The 22,303-nt window shown below is 36.0% G+C and overlaps 1 protein-coding gene across 4 annotated transcripts in view; it reads left to right on the plus strand.

Moving 5' to 3' along the window:
* Window positions 1–22,303, plus strand: part of TAX1BP1 (Tax1 binding protein 1) — a 55,789-nt gene that overhangs the window by 23,363 nt on the left and 10,123 nt on the right. For 2 of the 4 annotated variants that reach the window (XM_085050983.1, XM_085050984.1), the window contains exons 6-14: window positions 9,474–9,622; window positions 9,761–9,851; window positions 11,085–11,270; window positions 14,498–14,725; window positions 15,909–16,055; window positions 17,265–17,358; window positions 18,633–18,751; window positions 19,943–20,068; window positions 21,886–21,957. In XM_085050983.1, the coding sequence (XP_084907109.1) occupies window positions 9,474–9,622; window positions 9,761–9,851; window positions 11,085–11,270; window positions 14,498–14,725; window positions 15,909–16,055; window positions 17,265–17,358; window positions 18,633–18,751; window positions 19,943–20,068; window positions 21,886–21,957 (1,212 nt within the window). The remainder of the gene's footprint in view (window positions 1–9,473; window positions 9,623–9,760; window positions 9,852–11,084; window positions 11,271–14,497; window positions 14,726–15,908; window positions 16,056–17,264; window positions 17,359–18,632; window positions 18,752–19,942; window positions 20,069–21,885; window positions 21,958–22,303) is intronic. The other 2 variants (XM_085050985.1, XM_085050986.1) reach the window with 2 other exon arrangements.

A 22,303-nucleotide genomic window follows, 5' to 3' on the forward strand; every position in this document is an offset into this window, starting at 1 on the left:
TTAATTTCAGGAGTGTTTGGGTTTATTTTGTGGTTTTTCTCTCTCTCTTTTTTTTTCTCTATTATTGTTGCTCTCATGAAGAGATAATGCAGTGTGACAAACTTCTCACTTGTATTTAGCTACAAATAGATGTTTTATCTGTGGTTGATGCAGCTCTTCAGCTGGCTAGAATACTATGGAAATTTTCTAATTTATGCAATTATTTTTTGTCTTTATGACTTTGACGCTGTCTTATTTTTTATCTTTTATGTTCTATTCTCTGTTTTTCACTTTTTAAAAAAAAGAAATGTATCTGCCGAGTTGAAAAAGCATCCATTTGTTTATATATATAAGCAGAATATAAATTGGATATTATTCCTGAAAATTAAGCAAGCATCTGTTAAATCAGGGGCAGTAAGTTAACTTAAATAATTTTAAAACTTAAATAAAATATAAATTTTTAAATTTTATAAGGCAATGCTTTATATGTAGCTCTCCAGTCTTAAAGACGACTTGCTCTCCCTACCTCCCCACTCCAGTGCATGAAATACAGCAGTGGGTTGCAGGATTATGCAATTTACATTTGCTGGGAATACGTACAGTACATTGATGGATTGATTTAAAGATTCCTGAGCAGCAGTGATGCAGCACTCAGTTGGATTTCAGTAGCTAGGTTTTATTTTCCTTGTGGTCTGTTTTAAAAATAAAGCGACAACCAAACCCAAAAATGCAAACAAAACAACCCCCCAAAAAACCCTCTCCCCAGCTGACCACCAAAGCAAGCCTTACAAAGCAGCCTCTGAACATCCCCCAGATAATCTAGTGTGCTTTGTGTGATGTCAGTAGTTGTTATTGGCAATAAACCTAAGCAATGCATTAATTTGGATGTTTTTAAAGAAGACTACATGGGATAACCTTTGAATTGATAAGTAATCCGAATGTATTTGTATTTTCTGTAACAGCAGAATCTTCACAGGTGCTTAGTGTGAGCCAGGTTGTTTTGGGGTGGCTTATGGTTTTTTTGCCTTTGAGTGCTTGTTTTAACTGAGTATTCTGGGGGCTTTTTATTTTCATCTTTTATTTCGAGTTTTCTTTTTTCATATGCATGTGAACTTTTAGTTATGCTCTACAAACATTTAATACATGAATAGGTAAAAAGTGGAATAGATGAATTTAAAATTTGTGTTTTTGAAAATGTTTAGCTTAGGTAAAGGCTTAACTATTTTGAATTCTATTTTTAAAACGTCTTCCAATATACTGTAGAGCATATTGGACTAATAAACAACAATTCATATGAGAAAATACAATTATTGTATATACTAGGTGCCATACTACTTAAACCCTTGTGGTTTAAGCAGCTATAATTGATAGAAATCTATTCCTGTTAAAAGTAAAGCTAAGTTACATTGAACCTGTGTGCAATCTCTTAACAGAATTTTTTGTTTGTTTTTCCAAGTACTTCCATCAGGAAGTACACAGATATATTTCTGCTTGTGTAAAAAGCCCTCAAAAACCCCACAGCAGTACAAAGCACTGTGTTTAAAAAGCAGTAATTGCATGTGCGGAGGAAGTGGATGTGTCTGTACAAACACATGTATTTGATTCTAATTGAGTGGAGGACTCTCTATGCTGCTGATGCATTGGCAACTAATATTTGCTTATTACCATTTGTATTGTGCTAAGGGAGCCCTGGAGTTACCAACCCCTATATACATAATTCTTGCCGATCTGCCTGATTTTTAAAAATCTCACTTAGTTTCTTCAGGGAAAATAATATGAGTATCTGAGCTCGTGTGTTTTGTCTTTTGATCACATCCATTGTTAATCTGTGTTATATATTTGTAATTGAATTGAACAGAACGTGGATGATGTGGTTAGGGGCTGTAATACATAAGTTACTTTACTGTGATGCAGTGTAGCAAATAGAATATGGAAAAGCTCCAAATTCCTAATATGAAAATGTTTCCTTAAAAAACAGTTCTGTTAAAATCCCCTTTTTATTCATATCTATTCATATGCCTTTAGACTACTTTCTTCTTTTTGGTACTGATTTTTATCAGTCTGTAATTTCAGAAAGAGCTCAGAAGAAGTTTGGATCATTGAGAAATGTCTGTAGAAGCATTGCTTTCTTAAAATAGACAGGATAGTTATTGGCACAACAGTGCCACAGCTATATCCCAGTTAGTGGTTCCCTCCTGCTCCTGATTAAATGGCCTCTCTTCAGACCCAGTTACTCTTACAGAATTTTGGGGTGTGGAACTATTGTTTTCTCCATATGCTTTTTGTGTAGTTGGGATGTTTTGTAAGGGGTTGAGGAAAATATTAGGAAGAGGTAAGCTGAAAGTAGATCAATCTTTTAACAACATGGTATACTAAACAATCTATTCAGGTGTAATGCAATTAGTGCTCCCTGAAGCTTGAATATTGGGCTCTATGCGTGTTTTCAAGTATTGAAAAGATTCCCATTTTCTGAATTTTGCAAATAGGTGAGTTCCTGCGTTTGTGGCACTTGAAATTAATGGCCACAGCAGACTACAGACTCATTTTGCTAAGGTGCCCTTGCTTGTTCAGGAGATCTGCAGTTGTGTGTTGCCTTCTCACAAGGTAACCATCTCATTTCCTACCAAAGGTAGGAGGAATAAATGTACTGTTAGAGTTCTTGCAACATATCTTCTTGTAACATGTTATTGTACTCTTAGTCACTACTTGGCCCAAACGGCTTTTGGTTTTTTAGATTTGGTTAACTTTTTTATGTTCTATCACATTGGAGTAAAAAAAATTGTATTGAACACATGAATGATTCTGCAGATGTTTTCTCTTCTTGTCATTGCCACCATCACAGAAAAAAAAAATATTTGCAAGGCACACAGCTCGGTATTAGTCAGTGTTTGTGCTCACGGGGAAGATGCTCTCTAGCCCCAGTTTTTTAGTGTGTACTTATGGTTTATTACCATTAAGTTGTGTTATTGACCCCACCCTGCCAAAGCTTGAGCTATTGTAAGGTGAGGGACAAAGTCAGTCTTTATTTCTTTTAGGTTGATCTTTTGCTCTTGTCCAATGCCTGCTTAATGCAGTATGTAGTTGTTCTGACAAAATCAGTGTAGAGAGGGGGTAAGTGGCCTTTCCTTTTTCTACCCCCCAGCATGAACACTTTTTTTGTCTTCTGAAAAGGGCTACTGTATTTTCAGTTAGAGGAAAACATAGTATTCCTTTGCAGCAGTTTTCATGTCAGTTAAAACATTCCTATTTTTTTTCCCCAGATGACATTAAAATAGTTCTTACTGAGTGTGAAGATTTAACTTAATCTGTTACTACTCTATGTGGGCATTTAGAGTAAATGTGAAATTACTGGAAATGTTTCAGAAATTTCGCATCATCTTCTCATGATCTTCTGTAGTGTTTCAGAGTTAATGTGTTTTTACTAGGGTGATGTTCCCTCGTAGCATACTTATATCTAGGATCATGCTGTATATACACCTTTGCAACTCCAGCAATAAAATACTGATGTAGCTATGCACTATGATTATTTTGCTTAAGAAGATGACACATTATGCATGCTTAACAGAACTTTTTCAGGTTGTTTTTATTATTTAAACTCTTCCTTTGGTTTGCTTGTTTAAACTGATACATAATCAGTGTGTTAGATAATACTAGTATGCTGCTTTTTTCTGAGTATATTCTGCTTTTTTAAGAATTGAAGAAAACTAAAAAAAAACCAAAACCCTGAACAAAAGCTTAGTATGTTTTTATTTAGAAAACACTAATATAAATACTTCTAATCTCTATCAGACATTATGAATATAAAATGTATATAACTTTGTACATAATAAGAATGCATGCTTTTTGGTCTTCGTGTTCTCAGTTTTGTGTATACTTAAATTGTGTGTAAGGTCTGTGACAGCAGTGCATTTGCCTACTGTTTTGATTCAGTATTACAGTGCTAAAGAAGGGAAACATAAAGTAGTTGTTGGGTGTCTTTCGTTGGTCATTCCTCTGATACTCTGCAACCATTCATTTTGTGAACACTGGTTTTGTGCTGTTGTGGAGAGCAGAACTGGAAAAGATGCTTTCGCAGTCATTGGTCTCCCTCTAGTGGGAAGAGAGCACTTCTGAACTGATTTATTTAATGTGACAGTGGTGACAAGCCTTATTCCTGTGGTAGTGGTTTCTGTCTATATTTAGCTTGAGTCAGAAGCAACAGATTTGCAGACTGCCTGTTCATCCTTTGATCATATGAACATTTGAATAGTGTTTCTGTTATGATGTGGGCATGAATTGAGGCAGAAGTGTATATACTGACTTGATAAACTTGTTCTTTCATGCTTTTTTGTAAATTTAGTTTACCATTTAACTTTTAAAAAGTGGGCTTATTCATCTATCTCATGGGGAATTTTAATAAGACATCCATCTAAATTCACATTCTGCTTACAGGTTCTACCTGCACAGTAGCTTTATTCATTGGAGAATTTTATTCAGATGTCAGGGATTCATTTAAGTTGACTTTTGATTCCATTTTATAAGGAGAGTTTCTCTGCTTAGATAGTGAAAAACACTGTTGTGCAGTGGGATATGTCAGCAGTACAAATGCTCAGTTCAGCCTGTGTGCACAGAAGTGAATCAAGTGTTTTTTTTCAGTGTCTCTTTAGACCAGGCTCTGTTCATACTGTTCATGTGTGCTGCGTGTGTGAAAATCTGATGGTCAAGAAGATGCATTTAGAAAAAAAAAAACCAACCAAAAAATCAACTAACATGAAACCACCCAAAAGGCAAAAACCCAAACAGGAACCAAAAAGTGTCCCCCCAGCCCAAAAAGCAGACCTCCCCCCAGTTTCATTTAATTTTAGACACAAATTAAACACTCAGAATTGCTCAGGTTGGCACTGGCAATTACAGCACCTATGGGTTCTATAAACATCATACGAAGAGAAAACCCTGGTTTATGGGTTTTTTTGATTGTTCTTTGTATGAATATTTCTTAAACTGGGCAATTGAAAATTATTTCACTGCATAATTAAACAGTAATTTGAGATATTCAACACTTCAATTTATATAATAATGAAAATGACTTTGCAAAATCAATAGCTTATAGTGAAATTATGGCATGTTTTAAGTTACATTCTGACATGTAAATACATGTTGCAAAGTCTGTGTGTGTAAATGCTTCAGCTGCTTCTTGCAAAAACTTCCATGTTTGTAATCTTCGTGACAGTAGTGGAGTAATGGATGTAACTTAAATGAACTCTTAGAGAGTTAGACCTTAGTTTTGTAGTATTGATCTCTTTAATGATGTTAGTTGAAGAATTAACAGTTAAAGTCCTACCACTGTGATATCTTAGGTTTTCGGAATAGACTGTGCAGTGTTTTTTAGAGCAGTATTTCTATTACAAATCATAGTAATGAGGATAAAAACTTAATGTCATTGAGTTTATTTGGAATTGGCTTGGAATTAATTTTAATTAAAATTTTTTTAATTTTAATGAAGTGCCTGGGATACAGGCATTTCATTTTATTTTTTTCTGAAAGGTTTCCTTTCAGAACTTTCAGGTCTTGTGTCATGGGCGGACTCAGTTTTTGCAGTGGATGCAATGGTCCTATGTTGTGTTCACCATTTATCCTCAGAGGTCCTTCCTTTAAACAGAATATGATGTCAGCCAAGTGTTTCACATGGTTCTGTTGGAGGTGCTGTGATGTCAATGGGATAAACAAAAGGCTTCTGCAGATAATTGATCTAAACCCTCTAAATTCTCTGTAGGATTTTGAGCATAATGGTTCCTCTGACATTAAATAATATCCAGGTAAATCAATCCAGCTGAAAGGTGGTGCTGCCTTTTTTTTGATGTTTGCTTTTTGGTTCTTTTTTCATTTTTGTTTTTAAATTGATTGCCTTGTATTTACTGATTTGACCTCTTTAGTGTGAGCTGCATAGCTCATTTTTAATCTTTCATTATTCTTCATTACAGTGTATGCATTCTCTAAAAAGTAAAAAAAAGGCTGCAGATACTAGCCATTAGTTAAAGGTGAATGTTTTAGATGTGGGATGACTTTGAAAAGGTTGGGAAGGAGTTCTGCATGTTACAGAAAGGGAAGGTGAACCATAGAAAACCATGCTATGCTGCCCATTGCCATACTGCACGATGTCACATCTGGAAATAGTCTTGGGTTGTCTTTTTCAAGTACTTTATTCTGTCTGCTGGATCTCTCTCTACCTTAAGTATGTTTGAAAAATATGTTGTATGTACTGATTTACAGGAGGGGATATCTGTACCATTTTCCTCCCATTAACCAGACTCTGCTCAGCCATCTTTTACTGTTGTTAAAATCCATTAGCAAGAAATAATAAGTAGGGAAAGCATGTTGTTCTTCATTGTTGAACGTATGGATTTTTGCCATGATTTTCTCTGAAAAAAGTGAATTCAGAAACATTATGGCTATTCCATTCTCAAATGAAAGATCATCAGTCCTTTTGCAGTGGGAATTTATTTATTAAATGGGTTTTAAATGTGTTTCAAGAATGAGCCCAGGCATGATCTTTAGGTAGAGCTTATGGTAGGCTTCTGTGCAACACTTACAACAGTGTTGCATGGAATTACAATAAAATTATTTTTAAAATTATCAATCTTAAATCTTCTGTCATTTTAGAACCGCAGTAAAGATTTTGTAGCCCCCATAGTTCTTATTGTTCCCTATCTGAAGGTACGTCAACATTTTCAAAGTGGAATTTTCATTCTATGGAAATTCACTTGACAGCTACATTGAATTTTTGTTGCTTCATTTTACTAGTGAGACTCCTAGTAGTTACAGGAATTTTTGTTTCGATAACTTCTTGTTTTGCAGCAGTAAAGCTGACTTAGGTAATTTCTGGCTGCTTACTCTTGACCCTTGTGGTGCAGTTTGCTTCCCACTTCCACCCTTATGGCCGTTGCAACTCTAGGGAAGGAGATGGGGGGAGCTGCATTTGTAACTAGATTAAAAATAACCTCAAAATTGTTGGGTGTTTTTAAACCAGTTCATTAAAATTATTCATGCTCTTGCTGTGCATTTTTTATTCCTCTGTTAAGAAGGTGGAAGAAAATGTATAATACTGGTAGATGTATCAGATAAATTAAGATAAATGAATTAAAACAGTGATTACAGAAATTAATTATCTTTTTTTGTAAGAGGGGTTGTACATTTAGTTGATGTGTTTATTATATTCTTCCCCTTTAGACTCTTTCTAAACACAGTTGACTTTACCTGTAAAATAGTCTAAGAGTGCTCATTTTAAATTTTACAGGCTCTGAAACCACTGTAACCAGTGTATGGGACTAGGCTTGCTGCATCTAAATTGAATTGCTAAGAATTCTGTAAAATAACAAGTCGTCTCTAAAAATTAATCCTTTTTTTTTCTTTAAAAACTGTAGGCTTTAGTTGTATCTAAACAAGTTTATTAGGTGAGAATCTGTTAAGCATGGAACTTTTACATTTTAGTACTATGTCCCTTTAGAATAACTAGCAAAGCAGTATCAATTGTAATGCTGTTTGTGAAGTGAATTTTTTCAGGCTATTAATTCCTTTTAATATATGTTACCTTTGGCAGCCTGTTTGAACTGTTTGTACAGTTTGTATGTATAATGTATCAGATTAAATTCTTTTGAAGGCACTTGGGTTACAACAGTTACAGTTATACCGAAGTGGTGTTTAGAGAAAACACAGATATGCATTGAAATAGACTTTTTACTATACTAGGCTTTCAAAACAGGAGCAAGTAATTAGTCTCCACTGCACTAGGGGAGGACAAGCAGTTATAGAGTGTGTTGTTGCTGCTGGTTATATAGCAAATTTTACTTGGAATACTGACTTTAATTAAAATATCCTGCCCTCATTACACTAAGTACATATATTTTTGGTTGCAAGAAACTGATAGCTCTTCAAAAATAAAGACCTTATGAAAGTTGTGGGTTATCTTCTCCAGCGTTGTTTTTTAAAAAAAGATGGCATATTGATAATCCGTTGAAATTCTTTTTTGTGTTAAGACATAAAGCCATTCAGAGTTTAAATAGTGGTAATGCGTTAGTCTTCTTCTTTTTTATAGCATATATAACAAAAATAAAAATCTTCTTTACATGCTGGTTAAGTGTGTAGCGAGTGAGTCGTCAGATACGTTTGCTGCTCTTCAATTCTCCCTATCTTCCCCCAAAAAAATCATAATGCTCAAACTTCTGTTTAGTTGCTTGTAAAACTGGGGCTTAATTATACTTGTGAACAGAGTATCTTGACAATTAATGACTAAAACCAGTCCTCATTATATTTTATTGTACTTAAAACATTGTTAGTTAGGTTGGAATTTGGCCAGTAGGGGTTCTTCGTAAAGTTTGGCCGATGTGTTTCTCTTGATGCAGCAGTACAGTCTCGTTATTTCAGGGCATTGAGCTTTGTTTAAAAATGAATAAATGAAGTAGTGCTTTAATCTTCCAAATCTAGAGCAGAAAGACAGCTTGTACCTTAGTATCTACACAAACACTGTAAGTCATGCTGTAGTTAGGTATGTTGGTCAGTCTGTCTTGACCTTGTTTACAATTTGATTCATATCACTGTCATGCACTGTTGATACTAAGCTGAGCTTTATCATACTTTGATATCAGAATAAGGCGTATTATCTCAGTATATGTAATATACTTTAGTGTTACTTATTTATTTTTTCAAGAAAATAGTTACATTGAAAAAAACATTCTCAGGGTTATTTAAGATAGCCTGACTTTCAGTGGCCGTTTTGCTGTGGTGGAGATGACATTCAGCTGTCCACTGCCATAGAGCAGTATGGACATAACTGTAATTAGACAATGAATGCAACACTTAAAGTGGTTGCCCATCTTGTATTTGTCAGTTTTCTGACAAGAAATCTGTTTTGGGTATTATCATCCTCTGTCTCAGCTTCCAGTATCCAAGACACAAATCCCACAATGATTGCATGAGCTTTCTTGAGCTATGTGAGGCCTTCTATATGTTCTAGCTAGGAGAATGTCATGTAGAAACCGGCTCTAAATCAGAATTTCATTTTATTTCTCCTCTTGCCTGCAGTTGTCTTTACTGTGGCTTGCTACTGTAGTGTAACTGTCTGGAAAAATGCAAACTCTCCTTCTTTTCAAGTAAAAGCAAGTACAAAGAGAAATAAAAGCTCTTTGTTTTCTAAGCTAGACAGACAGTGGTTAGTTTGCCAAAAGGAAATAAGCAAAAGATAGGAAATAATATGTTTATCCGATACTCTGAAGTGTTTGGTAGTCTCTGAGTAACTGAATGCTTGCACCAAAACAAACTCCTTATTGACCCCTTATTAATATATGAACTGTGCATAGCAATATTTTTTTCATATTCACATATACTTGAAATGAGCTTGTCATACATTTTAAGGAAGAGAAGAAATCTAATGGCCATATTTTGGCATTAATTCAAATAGCATGTTTTACTTCTGAAGAATCACATTCTTAAATGACATCTATTTGCAATTTTTTTAAAAGGATAATACTCAAACATCAGAAACTCTTAAAAAGGAAAATAATGATTTGAAGAAGAAGCATGATGAGGCTGCTTCAAAAGTTCTCCAGCTTGAAGAAGATATCATGACTGTTACTCAAAAAGCCATTGCAAAAGAAACTGAGTTAGACAGGTACTTAGTCTTTTTGTTCCTTACCTTCCTTGTTTTACTTTTTTCCCCAGAGGTGTTTTTTTTAGACTAACAAATTTTAATATATGCAGGGAATTTCTGTATTAATATTTCTGTACCATTAATTTTTCAATGTTTTAGTCTGAAGGACAAGCTGAAGAAAGTGATGCTTGAGAAGGAGCAACTTGAATGTGTGTTAAAGACAGAAAAGGATGAAAAAGAGCTTTATAAGGTAACTTTATTACTTTTACCTACCTGTATACACTGGAATGCAGTGGTTTGAAATAAAGGTAATAATGTTTTATGGAGAAGTCTAATGAATTGAATTTGTTAAGGAAAAAAGGAAATGGGTAACTTCTGTGAACAGATCTTTTAATATATAGATGTTCTCATATAAAAATGAATGAGGAAAACAGCATCTGAATTCAACCATGGCATAAAAAGATCTCTGAGAAGGAGAATGAATCACCAATTCGTTAAAGTACAGACACAGTAACAAAAAATAATAGATTCTAGTGAGAAAATTCTTTAGTTATACAGTGCATCACCCTGTAACTGGTCATCTTTAACACACTTTTTCATAACTAAAATACTTCTTAGTCATTTAAATTCTCTCTCCAGACTTTGTTTTCTTAATCCCTCTTCTTGAGCCTTGTGTATAACACTGAGAAATTTTGGTAGGTTCTTTATTGCATTGGTTTTTACTAGTGTGGCTGATTTCTCCTGCTGGTATTGAGAGACACCCATATATGGAATAAAATACAGTGCCCCCCCCCCAAAAGCAGAAAAAAAATTATATGCTAAAATTATGAAATCCTTAGGTTGTGTGAAACAGAGCAAGTGTATTTAAAAGATTATTTCAGTTCCTAGGAAAATGTCATTATGTGACAGGCAGTATTAGATATACAACAGAAGTTATAACATCTCAAATCATGTTTTACAAGCATGGAGTTCCTTTGTAAATAATCAACACAAAACTTTTTGCACTTGAGTGCAAGAGCTATTCTGCACTATTATGGGCAGAATTGTTAAAAGTAGTTTGCTGTTGTTGGAAATGAATATTGCTGGTGTTGACCTGTTTGCTTAGATGACTGTGGGCAGATACTACTAAAAGTTTATTTCTCTTTAGTTTTCTTCAAGTCATTTCTCTTTTGCTTGTACTTAGTTGTCCAGCATTTGTGAAGAGAGGGGTGAATCCTGAGCAGCTTAATTTGATGTGGAGAGAAATTAGGGATTTAACTTCTAGCTGTAGAGTAAAGCTGTTGTTAGGTGACCATGCTGAAAGAATTCCAGCCAGAAAGTTTGGGCTGGAGGGCAGTGATAATATTGATTGTTTATTTTTCTCTCTTTACCGGTTCTAATCTGCCTCAGAGATAAATTAGAATTTAGTGAGCACATAAATGGACAGGTGAACAGTAGTTCTCCTAACATGGAAGAAGTTTGACATGTTTTAGCATCATTGCAGATACACTTGAAGAATACAGAAATAGAAAACACCAAACTAGTAAAAGAAATCCAGACGTTTAAGAATTTGGATGCAAACAAAGAAAACATGATATCGTATTATAAAGAGGAGGTTGGCAGATTACAGCTATTAATAGCTGAAAAAGAAAATATGAAGAAAGCTTATTTGCACTCCTCATCAAACAAGGTAAGCAGTACTAATATAATTGGCCTGATGTGAATAAACATATCTCATGTTGTGTGTGCTTGACAAGAAAAGGAAAGAAGTTGAAGATATCACCAGCGTATAGGCCAAGAGGTGGGAGGATTATGATGTTCTCTAGATGAAGAAAATGATGGAAAGACTGAATTCTGTTGTAGTTTTGCACCTTTTGAGCTTGTTGAGGTCTCACATTATGAACTGAGATTAACTATGCATGAAAAGGTAATTCTTGAGCCTAGTAAAAGTGGTGTGCTCCTGGCTTGCTTTTAGTTTCATGAAAAAGGAAAGGAGGTTGAGGAAAAAAGTTCATAATGTAGCTGTGTTGAGACTGTAGAAGGTGGTGGAGAAGAAAAGAGGAGACATGGAATGATGTGCTGAAGGACTTGTTAGGTGACTGTACTATCAGGCTGCAGTGATGACTGAGATCTCTGCAGTGAGAGTAGGATTTTGAAAGGAAGAGGTGACTTACTATGCCCTATGGGAGCATTGTGGTTAGCAAGCAGTGTGGTGTAATAGGAGAGTGAAATTGTTGAATTCATATTTATGCTGTCCATGGTCCGCATGGGGTTACTTCAGACTTAGTTGTAGTCAGGTGCTATTGATGTATATATTGGGTTTGTGTAGGTTTTGGAAGCTGAGTAGCTTCTGTGAGAAGGTGCCAGGAGTGTCCCCTGAGAGAGTCAATACCAGCCAGTGCCTAATACAGCCAAGGCCAGCAAGCTCCAAGATGGACCCACCACTGGCCAAGGCTGAGCCTGTTGGTGATGGTGGTAGCACCTCTGGGATAACTGATTTAAGAAGGGTATGGAAGAGGGGTAAGCTGTGTGAGAGGAACTGCAGCTGGAGAAAAGAGTGAGAACATGAGAAAGAAAGAACTCGGCAGACATCAGGGTTAGTGAAGGAGGGAAAAAGGTTGTTCCAGGTGCTGGAGCAGAGATTCCCCTGCAGACCATGGTGAAGACCCTGGTGAGACAGGCTGTCCCCCTGCAGCCCATGGAGGTTAATGCTGAAGAAGAGGAGAACCCCGTGCCAGAGAAGACGGGTGTGCCTGAAGGAAGCTGTGACCCTGTGGGAAGCCTGCACTGGAGGAGGTTTGGCAGCACCTGTGACCCTGCAGGGCACCCACACTGGAACAGTCTGTTCCTGAAGGACTGCACCTTATGGATGGGACCCTACAATGGAACAGTTCATGCAGAACTGCAGCCTGAGGGAAGGATACGTGTTGGAAAAGTTTATGGAGGAGTGTCTTGCATGGGAGGGACCCCACACTGGAGCAGAGGAAGAGAGTGAGCAGTCCTTCCCCGGAGGAGGAAAGAGCAGCAGAGACAATGTGTGATGAAGTGACTGCAGGCCCTGTTCCCCATCCCAGCTGTGGTGCTGCAGGAAGGGAGATACGGAATTTGTGAGTGAAGTTGAACCTAGAAGGAGGGAAGGGGTTGGGGGCTGGATGTGTTAAGATTTGGTTTTATTTGTCATTATCCTATTCTGATTTGACTGGTAATAAATTAGATTAATTTCCCCCCCCAAGCTGAGTCTTTTTGCCCATGACAGTAATTGCTGAGTGATCTCTCCCTGTCCTCATTGTGATCCACAAGCCTTTTGTTATATTCTCCCCCTTGCCCAGCTGAGGAGGGGAATGGTGCAGTGGCTTTGGTGGGCACCTGGCATCCAGCCAGGGTAAACCCACAACAGAATAACCATTAGGTGTTTTTTCCTGATGTACATCATCCTGTTCCATTTCATCCGAAAGGAATGCAGTTTCTGTGCCCTGAGATTGTTCTCTGATCTACAGTGTGATAGGCAATAATGAAATTGACTGGGAGTTTTGCTTCACAAATGTGCTCTTGATCCAAATTAGAGTCAGTTTAGACGTAGCCTTTGAGGCCAGCATGGAAAAGTCACATTATGCAGGCAACTTTCTTATGTGTGTTGCCAGTCTTCTCACAGAAAAGCAATTTGGATCTCAAAAGACTAGAAATTGTTTTAAAGTAGTATAAGTTAGGAATATGAGTGGAAAAGTGCTGTTGAAAATGGAAATAGAGCTTAAAAAGGGCATGCTATCTTGCTTTAAGGTACATCTTATTTTAGTCTCTTTCCTGCTGTTTCATTTCTGAATGTGTTAAGTTACTACTGTGTTTCATTTTGAAGGGGGTGGGTATGTGTCAGTACTGAAGCAACCAAACATGTCATTTATTAATCTTAAAGTGCTTGTGATGTTTCTGGTGGGATCATTAATAGTTTTATGTCACACTGTGAAACTGCAGATACTTACTGAAATATGTAACCAGTGCATCATGTACTGTAAAAAGAGCTAGGAGACAGGAATTCAGGGCATTTACTAGTCTATCCATCTTCAAAACTGGTTACAAAATGCATTAGTATTCCTCTGGACTTAGTAAATTATAGTTAAAAAAGTAACAAATAATGGACTAGAGATAGCTGAATTTGTATCTGGACTCAAGAATAAGATACGATTTTGCCATCAGGGCATCCAGAGGCTGTGAACGCTTTATATAGTAGCTAAAAAAAAAAAAAAAGAAAAGGAAAAATTTAAATTTTTTTTGGTAATCCTGGCCCTCTCTGAGGAGCGAGAGGCTGGTAGTTCAGCTTGGTCATTTGGCTCTTGGGTTGCTCTATGGTGCTGCAGCAGTGCTTAGTGCAACATGCTGCAGCTTGCTCTTCGTTACTATTTGTTTTCTGTTCCCTCTGGAAAGCTTGTTGTGCAAGATCTTGGGAAATAGAACTGTGAGAAAAACATCTCAAAGTTGCTTTACAGTGTTTTACATCAACCAATTGCAGGCACTGTAAAGCCTCTTACTGTGTTGTTACCTTCAGTGTGTTTCTGTGGGATGAACTTTGGTGCTGATGCTGGAGTTCTACAGTGATAAGGAAGAAGAATTGCGGAAAACAGACTTTTTTTGGTCATATGTTTAAAACTTAAGCTGAAATTCCAAAAAAAAATCCAGAATAGAGAAAAACAGTATTTAAGTTTGCCTTTATTTCATAGTGAAATAAGTTTGCACATCATTGTTGGCAAAGAAGACAAATGGGGAAAATGGTATTTGTGTACTGACTTCTTGATTAAGTAGTTTTACTAAAGCCACCAGGACAACTTTATTTTTCTTTCAGATGTTTCTAATCCCTATACCAACCTTTATTTAAGCTTTGAATTAAAAAATAATGAATTCTCTTCCATCTCTTCTCTTTCCTAGGATGAGGCAAATATGTTGAAAGAGCAGCTTCGGAAAGCTGAAGATCAGATTCAGGCTAGCAAACAAGAAGCTGTTCTAATGTCAAAAGAGCTGAGTGATGCAGTAAATGTGCGAGATAAGACAATGGCAGATCTTCACAGTGCACGTCTGGAAAATGAAAAATTTAAAAAGCAACTTGCTGAAGCTTTAGCTGAACTTATAAAAATCACAACTTTGAAAAATGAACAGGTATATCGTCAGTATTCAGTATTGAAGTTTATCTGTATTTATAAAATCTGTCAGAATAATTATCAAATTATCTTTCAGCATTCAATATACTACCTTTAATCAAGTGCATGTTAGCTGATTTGGAAGTTTGGTATGAAAGGAGGTGTCTGCTATTACAAATACTTCTTTCCACCTTATTTGCACAGAATAATGGAGTATTTATCTATGCTATTTTGAATCCTCTTCCTGTCTTAATTCTGTTAAGTGAGCCACAGTAGCATTAAAAATTCAGTCAAATAAGAAAATTTACTAGTAGAAACTTGGGTTGTTTTATAACATTCTTTTATTATCGATAGATTCTCTCTCAATTCTTGGAAGTCCTTCCAGTATTTGTGATCAAAGTTAATTTGCTTTAGTGCTTACAAGCATAAAAATATTAATGTAATGGAAACTGTCTTGACCTTAGTCGTGGATAAAAATACTGTGAGCTAATGTATGTTTCATCATTTTGATTTAAGTGAGCTTCATACTGGATCTTCTGTGACTACAACTGTATTGGATTAATTTGCTGCTAGGATTAGTGTAATGGTGTAACTGTCCAAAGAAAATATATTGAGCTGAATAGTAATTAAAATAGTACTGTAAATACAAAATGAATATTACAACACTCTAAAGAACTATTATATTTAAAATATCAAAAATTGCATGTTTTTTTCCTAAGAGTTTCAGTTGTATACAACGTGTTTTAAAATGCATCATGAGAGAAGTAGGAAATCATCTGAATGACTCGTTACCAGAAGCTGTCTGACCATGGCCTCTGTCTAGCTGCCAGATGTAGTTTGTGTAGCTTTTGTATAGTGTTGTGGCTCAATGGGACCATAGGACAGCTAGAACAGCCCCTGGAGGGTGTTCAGACTTTTCCAGTACGTTCAGGCCTTTGATGTTGATCAGCCCATAGAATAAGAATCTTCTTTACCTGCCTCTGGTATTATTCTGTTTATGTCCCTCAGTGTGTCCTGCTTGAAGTGAAGTTCAGCACATATTCTGCCTTTCTCTGTGCTCTACTACTTGCTCAGTTCCTTTCCTTCCCACAAGGAAAATAGGAGTTTCAGTACTCACATGGAGCTTTTTTAATTGAAAAAAGTTTTTTTGGGAAATAGTGGTATTTGAACAAAAGGGAGAACAGTTTCTATTTTTTTTAAAGGAAGCTTCAAATGCTGTAGAGCAGGAGCTGCGCAGAGAAGTTGAAGATCTGAAGCTTCGTCTGCAAATGGCTGCTGACCATTACAAGGAAAAATTCAAAGAATGTCAGAAACTTCAAAAACAAGTAAACAAGTTTACAGAACAGGCAGTAAGTAGAATGGGATAAAATGCATTTGCTTTTTTGGTAACATTTCAACAACAATTTTATTTCCTTTTGCAAAAATGCATACTTTTAAAAAGGATTAAAATGTGTGGTAAGCAATGACTCTACCGTTTGCTTCCATAAACCTAAATTACTTCCATGATTCTTTTTATATAGTTGTCCAAACCAAGCATAGAATTTACAGTAGCTGGTGTTATGTAGAAGCCTAATAGAATTTGGATGAACCTATAAGCATTACGTTGGTCAATGAAGAATTTTGAAACTGAAGCTGGGAAAATCCATAATTACTGCCTCTTCAGTACCACCACAAAAAAGCCCAGCAAAAAAACCCAAGCCCGAAATCGGGGGAAATGGAGAACTTGTAGTAGGATATAAAAGCGAAGTGGGGAATAAGTTTCCACAACACAGTATGGAGTTGCATTCCATACATATTTTGTAATCTTACCACTCTTCTAAGATTTGTTTCAAAAATAAATGAATATTTTTCGATGATACGAGTCTTAGGCCACCTAGTAACTGAACCTGTCAGCCAATTTCAAGCACATTGGAGGGCAGAGTTCTTTAGAATTTTGTAAAAATTAGAATTGGAGAGGAGCTCAAACAGGGAACCAGGCATATGAGTGGTGGCAAGCAGTGCAAATATGAATTCTTAAGAAAAGTTTTGCTCAGACTTGAGTATTTCTTCTATCCACAGAACATTGCATAAAAAAATAATGTTCTCATCCAGAAGGTCAGTGGTGAATGAGGTGTCATATGTGGCTTTTCCTTAACAATCTTCCACATCTTTGGCAATGTTGGACATCTTATATCAACCACCAGATTTCATTACATTTACACTGGATGTCCAGCAGACATTCCTGATACAGACTCTGTTTTCCTACTGGAGTATTAGATTTAAGTTGATGCATTTAAGTGTAACTGATTCTCTAGAAAATGAGGTTTTTCTAATAATTTGCTTAGAAATTGCTGTTTCTAGGTAGAAAGAACTTTATCAAGCAAGTTGATAAAAATCATAGTGTGAAGCAATTTCAGTGTTGGTAGAATTAAATGGTGTTGCATGTTTATTATTACCTACTGTTTAAATGAACAGTTCTGTGTAGTTCAGTTTTGGAGTAAAGGATAGTGCAAGATACGTTACTTTGTGCTTTGGCTTTCATTTAATGAAGTACCAAAACAAAATTTTTTTTCACAAAGAAAATTGCAGGGCATCAACAGAAACTGACAGATGCATCTAACACTGAGATAGCTACTGCCGCCGTTACAGACAAAAAGTTGTCTGCATCTCCAGGTATCAACAGCTTAAATTTTGTCTGTCTGTATCAGCCTTAAAGTGTTGTCTATGTGAAGTAGTTACTATAGTATTTATAGTATAAAGTAGGTGGACTTGTTCTGTTTTATTAAAGTGTTAGAGATGTGAAGATTGATCTAAAAATTTTGTCTCTTACCAAGCAGTAACATTGATAAATAAGTTCATGTATCAGTTTAGTTGCTATTTACTGATGTCAGTAGAACTGAACTCTTGAATTTCTGCTTTATGGTTAACAGAGATGGTTTTGCCAAGCTAATGAACAGTTTATTTTAAAAAAATCTTACTCAAATTTTCAATTTGAGTACAATAGCACGTGATTTTGCAGTTGTGTTATGATGACTATCCACTATAGCATTCTACTGTAAAATCAAATCTGCTGAAAATTTCTGATTATGTGATGGCAAGGTCAAGTCTACCGACTATTTTAATGAATTGTAGGGAATAGTGGTTTATTAGAAAATGTTCATAATTTTTATGAGCTATTAAGTTATTGCAGAAATAATGTTCTAAAACTTAAGCATGTAATAGGTTAAAACTAAAGAAGAAATCCTTCACTATGAGGCTGGTGAGGTGTTGGAACAGGCTTCCCAAAGGAATTATGAATGCCCCATCCCCAGAGGTGTTCAAGGCCAGCTTGGATGGGGCTCTTGAGCCGCCTGGTTTAGTGGAAGGTGTGGCTAGATGATCTTTAAGGTCCTTTCCAACCCAAACCATTTTGTGATTTTATTATTCAGTTTAAATTGATAAATGCCAGTAAGTGCCGATTAGTTTTTTCTGTGTTATTTTATAATTGACAGATTCTTCTTGTCTGTAAAGACCATAGGTTGTAATTTCTATCAGTTTCCTCCTGTCTAAAGTAAATTCAACTGTTTCTGAAAACATACAATCCCAGCAAGCCCAGTTATAGTGGGCGATGAAGTAGTTTGCTGAGGTACTTCATGTTTTTATGTAAGAATAGAATATTTACAATGATAGCATACATATTTTGGTGTTTACTTTGTTTTCTTTCTTGGGAAAGTAGTACATATGTGTGTACTTATGTTCATCTTCAGCTTGTGAGAGAACTGAACACAGATGTGCCAGGATGATTGCTGATCTTAAATAGCACATAATGCTGATTGTCTCTGCTTTGGATAACACGGGGCACTCTGTTCTTGATGCGCACTCAAATCTGGTCTGTGATCTCTCTTACACAAACTTTATTTATGGAACAAAAAACCCCAATGTTCTTGTTTTTTCTTCAATGTTCACAGTTAGCCCCATTTCATCTGACATAGTTTCGGAATCCGTGGTAAAGGAGCAAGTGCGTGAAATGAATAAAGAGATTGCTGAGAAAACAGAGAAGTATAAGAAATGCAAGCAAATGTTGGCAGTAAGTAAACACCTGCTTTGGAAAGCTGAACAAAAAGTAGCTGTAGGTGCTAAGCCTTAAAACCACAAGGCCTACCCAGCTGAGCTGCCTTCCTTGTTTGTGTGATACACTGTGATTATGGTGGAAATCTTAACGCTAGAAAACGCATTTTTGTTCAATCAACTCTTGACTATGTGTGGTTTTAGAGGGGCGAGACAAGGAAAGCCCAGATGCAGTAAAACAAATGTGCACATGCTCAAGGTTTTGAATGCTTTCTGTTCTTAAATTAAGCATAATTACTTTTATAAATAAAATGCAGCATGTTGCTGTAAGCCAGCTGATGCTTGGAACAAGTGTGGCTGTGTTGATCTGATACACCGTCCAAGCGTAGTAACTTCTCTGTATATGCCTGTCATGGCTTTTTCAGTGTTTTCACACCTGAGTGGGTTCTGCCAGCTAGCTTGGGCTCTGTCATACATAAAGGCATTTATTTGGTTGTCTCGACAAAAGTTGGCGCTGGTAATGCTGTAGCCACAATAGTAATGCTCTTCAAATATTAGTACCTGTCAGTTGTAATTTGATTTTCATTTGGATGTGTATATGATGATGGAGTATTGCATCAGTGACACTGGTGAAAAGTTGACAGCAGTTTAAGAAATTCTTTCTGAGTTTTGTCTTGTCTATTTTAATTTTATTTCTTTTATCACACTGATATTGTATTTTAACAAGTTTTCCGGGATGTAATAACTGTCCTGTAATTCTGCTTGCAACCTTGTCCGTGGAGGGCCTGCATTGGCTTCTGCTGGCTGTTTATTTCATTGTGGTTTTTGAAAAAAGCTTTGCCTTTGACCTTCTGGATGAAAGATACTTAGGTTGTAAAAGTCACCCGAGGAAAGATTTTGTATTGAAGTGAGGTACTTAAAAGAATAATAATGATTAGGAGTATTAGAGTACAAAGAAGCTTGAAACTGTGAAACTAGAGAGGAGTATCAGCCTGTTGAAAACTCAAGGAAGAGAATTGCCTATTGAACATAATTTATGCAGTGTTCTGTGGTCCTGACCTCTTCAGAGTCTTGAGTCCGGCTTGGAAAAGCCATTTGTAAATGGTCTAATTTCAAAAGCATGGATTTAACACAGTGACATTATTGAGGGTGGGAGGGAAAATCTCTTTAAGATTGTAAATATTTCATTCCATTGTGTAAACTACTTTAGGATGAGAAGATGAAATGCAGTGTTTATGCTGATGAGCTGGCTAAACTGGAGCTGAAGTGGAAGGAACAAGTGAAAATCAATGAGAGTATAAAATTACAGCTGGCAGCAATGGAGGATCAGTATAAAGTAAGTTAGAGGTTTTGCTTATGACAATTGATGGTAATCTGTTCTTAACATGGTTGCTTATTTGTGATAGTTAAAGTAACGAACTTTATTAGGGAAAACACACTAAATATATTTTTGCTGTAAATAGAAATTCTGCACTTGAAGAAACAATGCAGTCACGTAATGCTTCTTTTAAAGTAAAAGAGATCTTCTAAGATCTGCTACCAGCTGACTCTCAGTCTTTTATTACTGTGGATTTAAATGAACCTCTAAATGTTTTAATCTTGTATTATGGGAAAAAAGGGCAAGGGATTTCTAATTTCCTGCTGCTTACTGTAATGCTAACAGGAAGATTGATTGGTATATTTGTCTAAAATCTGCATATTGCATATTGCATTACCAGTGTAATAATGTCTAATGCATTTTATCTGAAGTCACTAGAGAGAGAGGAGTGATCCATTGTTTTTAAAACCATGAGAGAATTTAATTTGGAGAACCTCAGCTATAGTGTTGGTAGAGCGATGTAACACATTGACCAGAAAATCAAGCATAAGGGGCAGCTTTAGCTTACAAGGGACCTTAATCTTTGAGGTTACGTGATAGTAATGCTGATGTTGAATTAGCTTTTTAGGTCAATAGGGATGAGATAAGAGCAACAAATGTTCATGAGACCAGCTTTTTTTCTGGTTCTCAGTCAAATGGTGATAATGCAATTGACTATATTGCCTTTTTTTGCCCATTGTGATGATAAAACTGAACTGTGACTATATTGGTTCTACTAGGAGCCCCTTTTTATTAGTAATTACAGCACTTTTTCTTTATAAAATGCTGAATTTCTCTATAGTTAATTTCTGCGCTCCATAGGCCATCCTTTTCTGACACTTTCCGAAGCTCTAATTTCAGTTTTATAAGATGCATGACTCTTTCCAGTTTATTTTATTTTACTAATTAGCAGCAATCAGTTGCCATGCATAATTTAATGTGAAATAAGTTTAACTTCTCAACAGCAGGTGTAATAAATAATTGGTTCCACAATTGAAAGCATTTTGACTGCAATTAAAAAATTACTGTCATTCAGGAGGGTGCAGGTGGTAGAGAAAAAGTGAGCTTTTTTTCCAGTCAGGGGATTTTGCTCCATTGACCTAAACTAGGGGAGGGAATTTCAGAATTGAAAAAAATTGATAAGCAGTTATGTTGAGCATTGAGCTTAGATGTTAGAAAAACAGGGAAAGGGGCAGTCTCTAAAGTAACCAGAATACAAGTAAAATACTCCTTTGTAAAGAAAGATTATTTAAATTGTCGTTTTGAAGCCAGGAAGAATTGTGTAATGTGTTAGTTGCACCTCATTCCAGAGCACCCAATACAGACACAAGGTAGATGTTTGTGAAACAAATTTAGTGTCTTTGAGGCAGGAATAGCTTTTGGTTCTCTCAAGTTCTGTGGTGGGACATACGAAATGCCAAGAGATTTCTTCAAAAATAATGAGATCAGGCTTTCAAACCTTCAGTTGTGACTGGGCAGTGATGTCCCTCATGCCATTGGTGGCACTGATACTACTCCTTGTTTTTAACAGAATTTCTTCGTTCCACAACTGTTTACTGAAAATGGGCAGGAAAAGGCTGCTAATCTTTATCTGCTGTTGTCCAGCAGATAAAACTTTGTGAGAATTGTTAGGTTGGATTTGTAGTGGCACTACATGTTGCATATATCTCTAGCAGACAAAACTGTTTTCATCTGAACGATTAAGTTAATCAGGGACCTTTGTTTTCATGATATAACATGCAGGGAAGTAGTTTCCATTCACTGATACAAGAATCCTTAATCTTCTTTTCATATAGATTCAGCTGGCAGAAAAGGAGAGACGAATAAAGGAACTGGGATCACAGTTGGAACTCTTTACCAGTGAGAAGGTATTGTCAGACATTCTGAAATGTTAATGCTAATGTTGAAGTACCTCTGAGGTATTAAATGGTGATTTATCAAAGCTAGGTTTTACTGAAAAGTGAAATAATAAAATGTCTTTATTACATTGAGATAGTATTGCAGGATATTGTGCAAAGTTAGGATTTTTCTTTGGAACTTTGATTCTTTATTTGATACTCCATTCTGAAGAGATACTTAGTAAAACCAGGTATTTTCATACAGATAAACTGAAAGAAAATAAAACTTTCAAATTAAGCTAGGATTTTTTTTTGTGAAATTCTAGATTGTGAAGTAGTTGTTATTTATCTTCTTTCAAACCAAGGATATAATTTT

The sequence above is a fragment of the Lichenostomus cassidix genome, chromosome 2 (assembly GCF_008360975.1).
Source record: "Lichenostomus cassidix isolate B80296 chromosome 2, HeHo_3.0, whole genome shotgun sequence".
NCBI lineage: Eukaryota > Metazoa > Chordata > Aves > Passeriformes > Meliphagidae > Lichenostomus > Lichenostomus cassidix.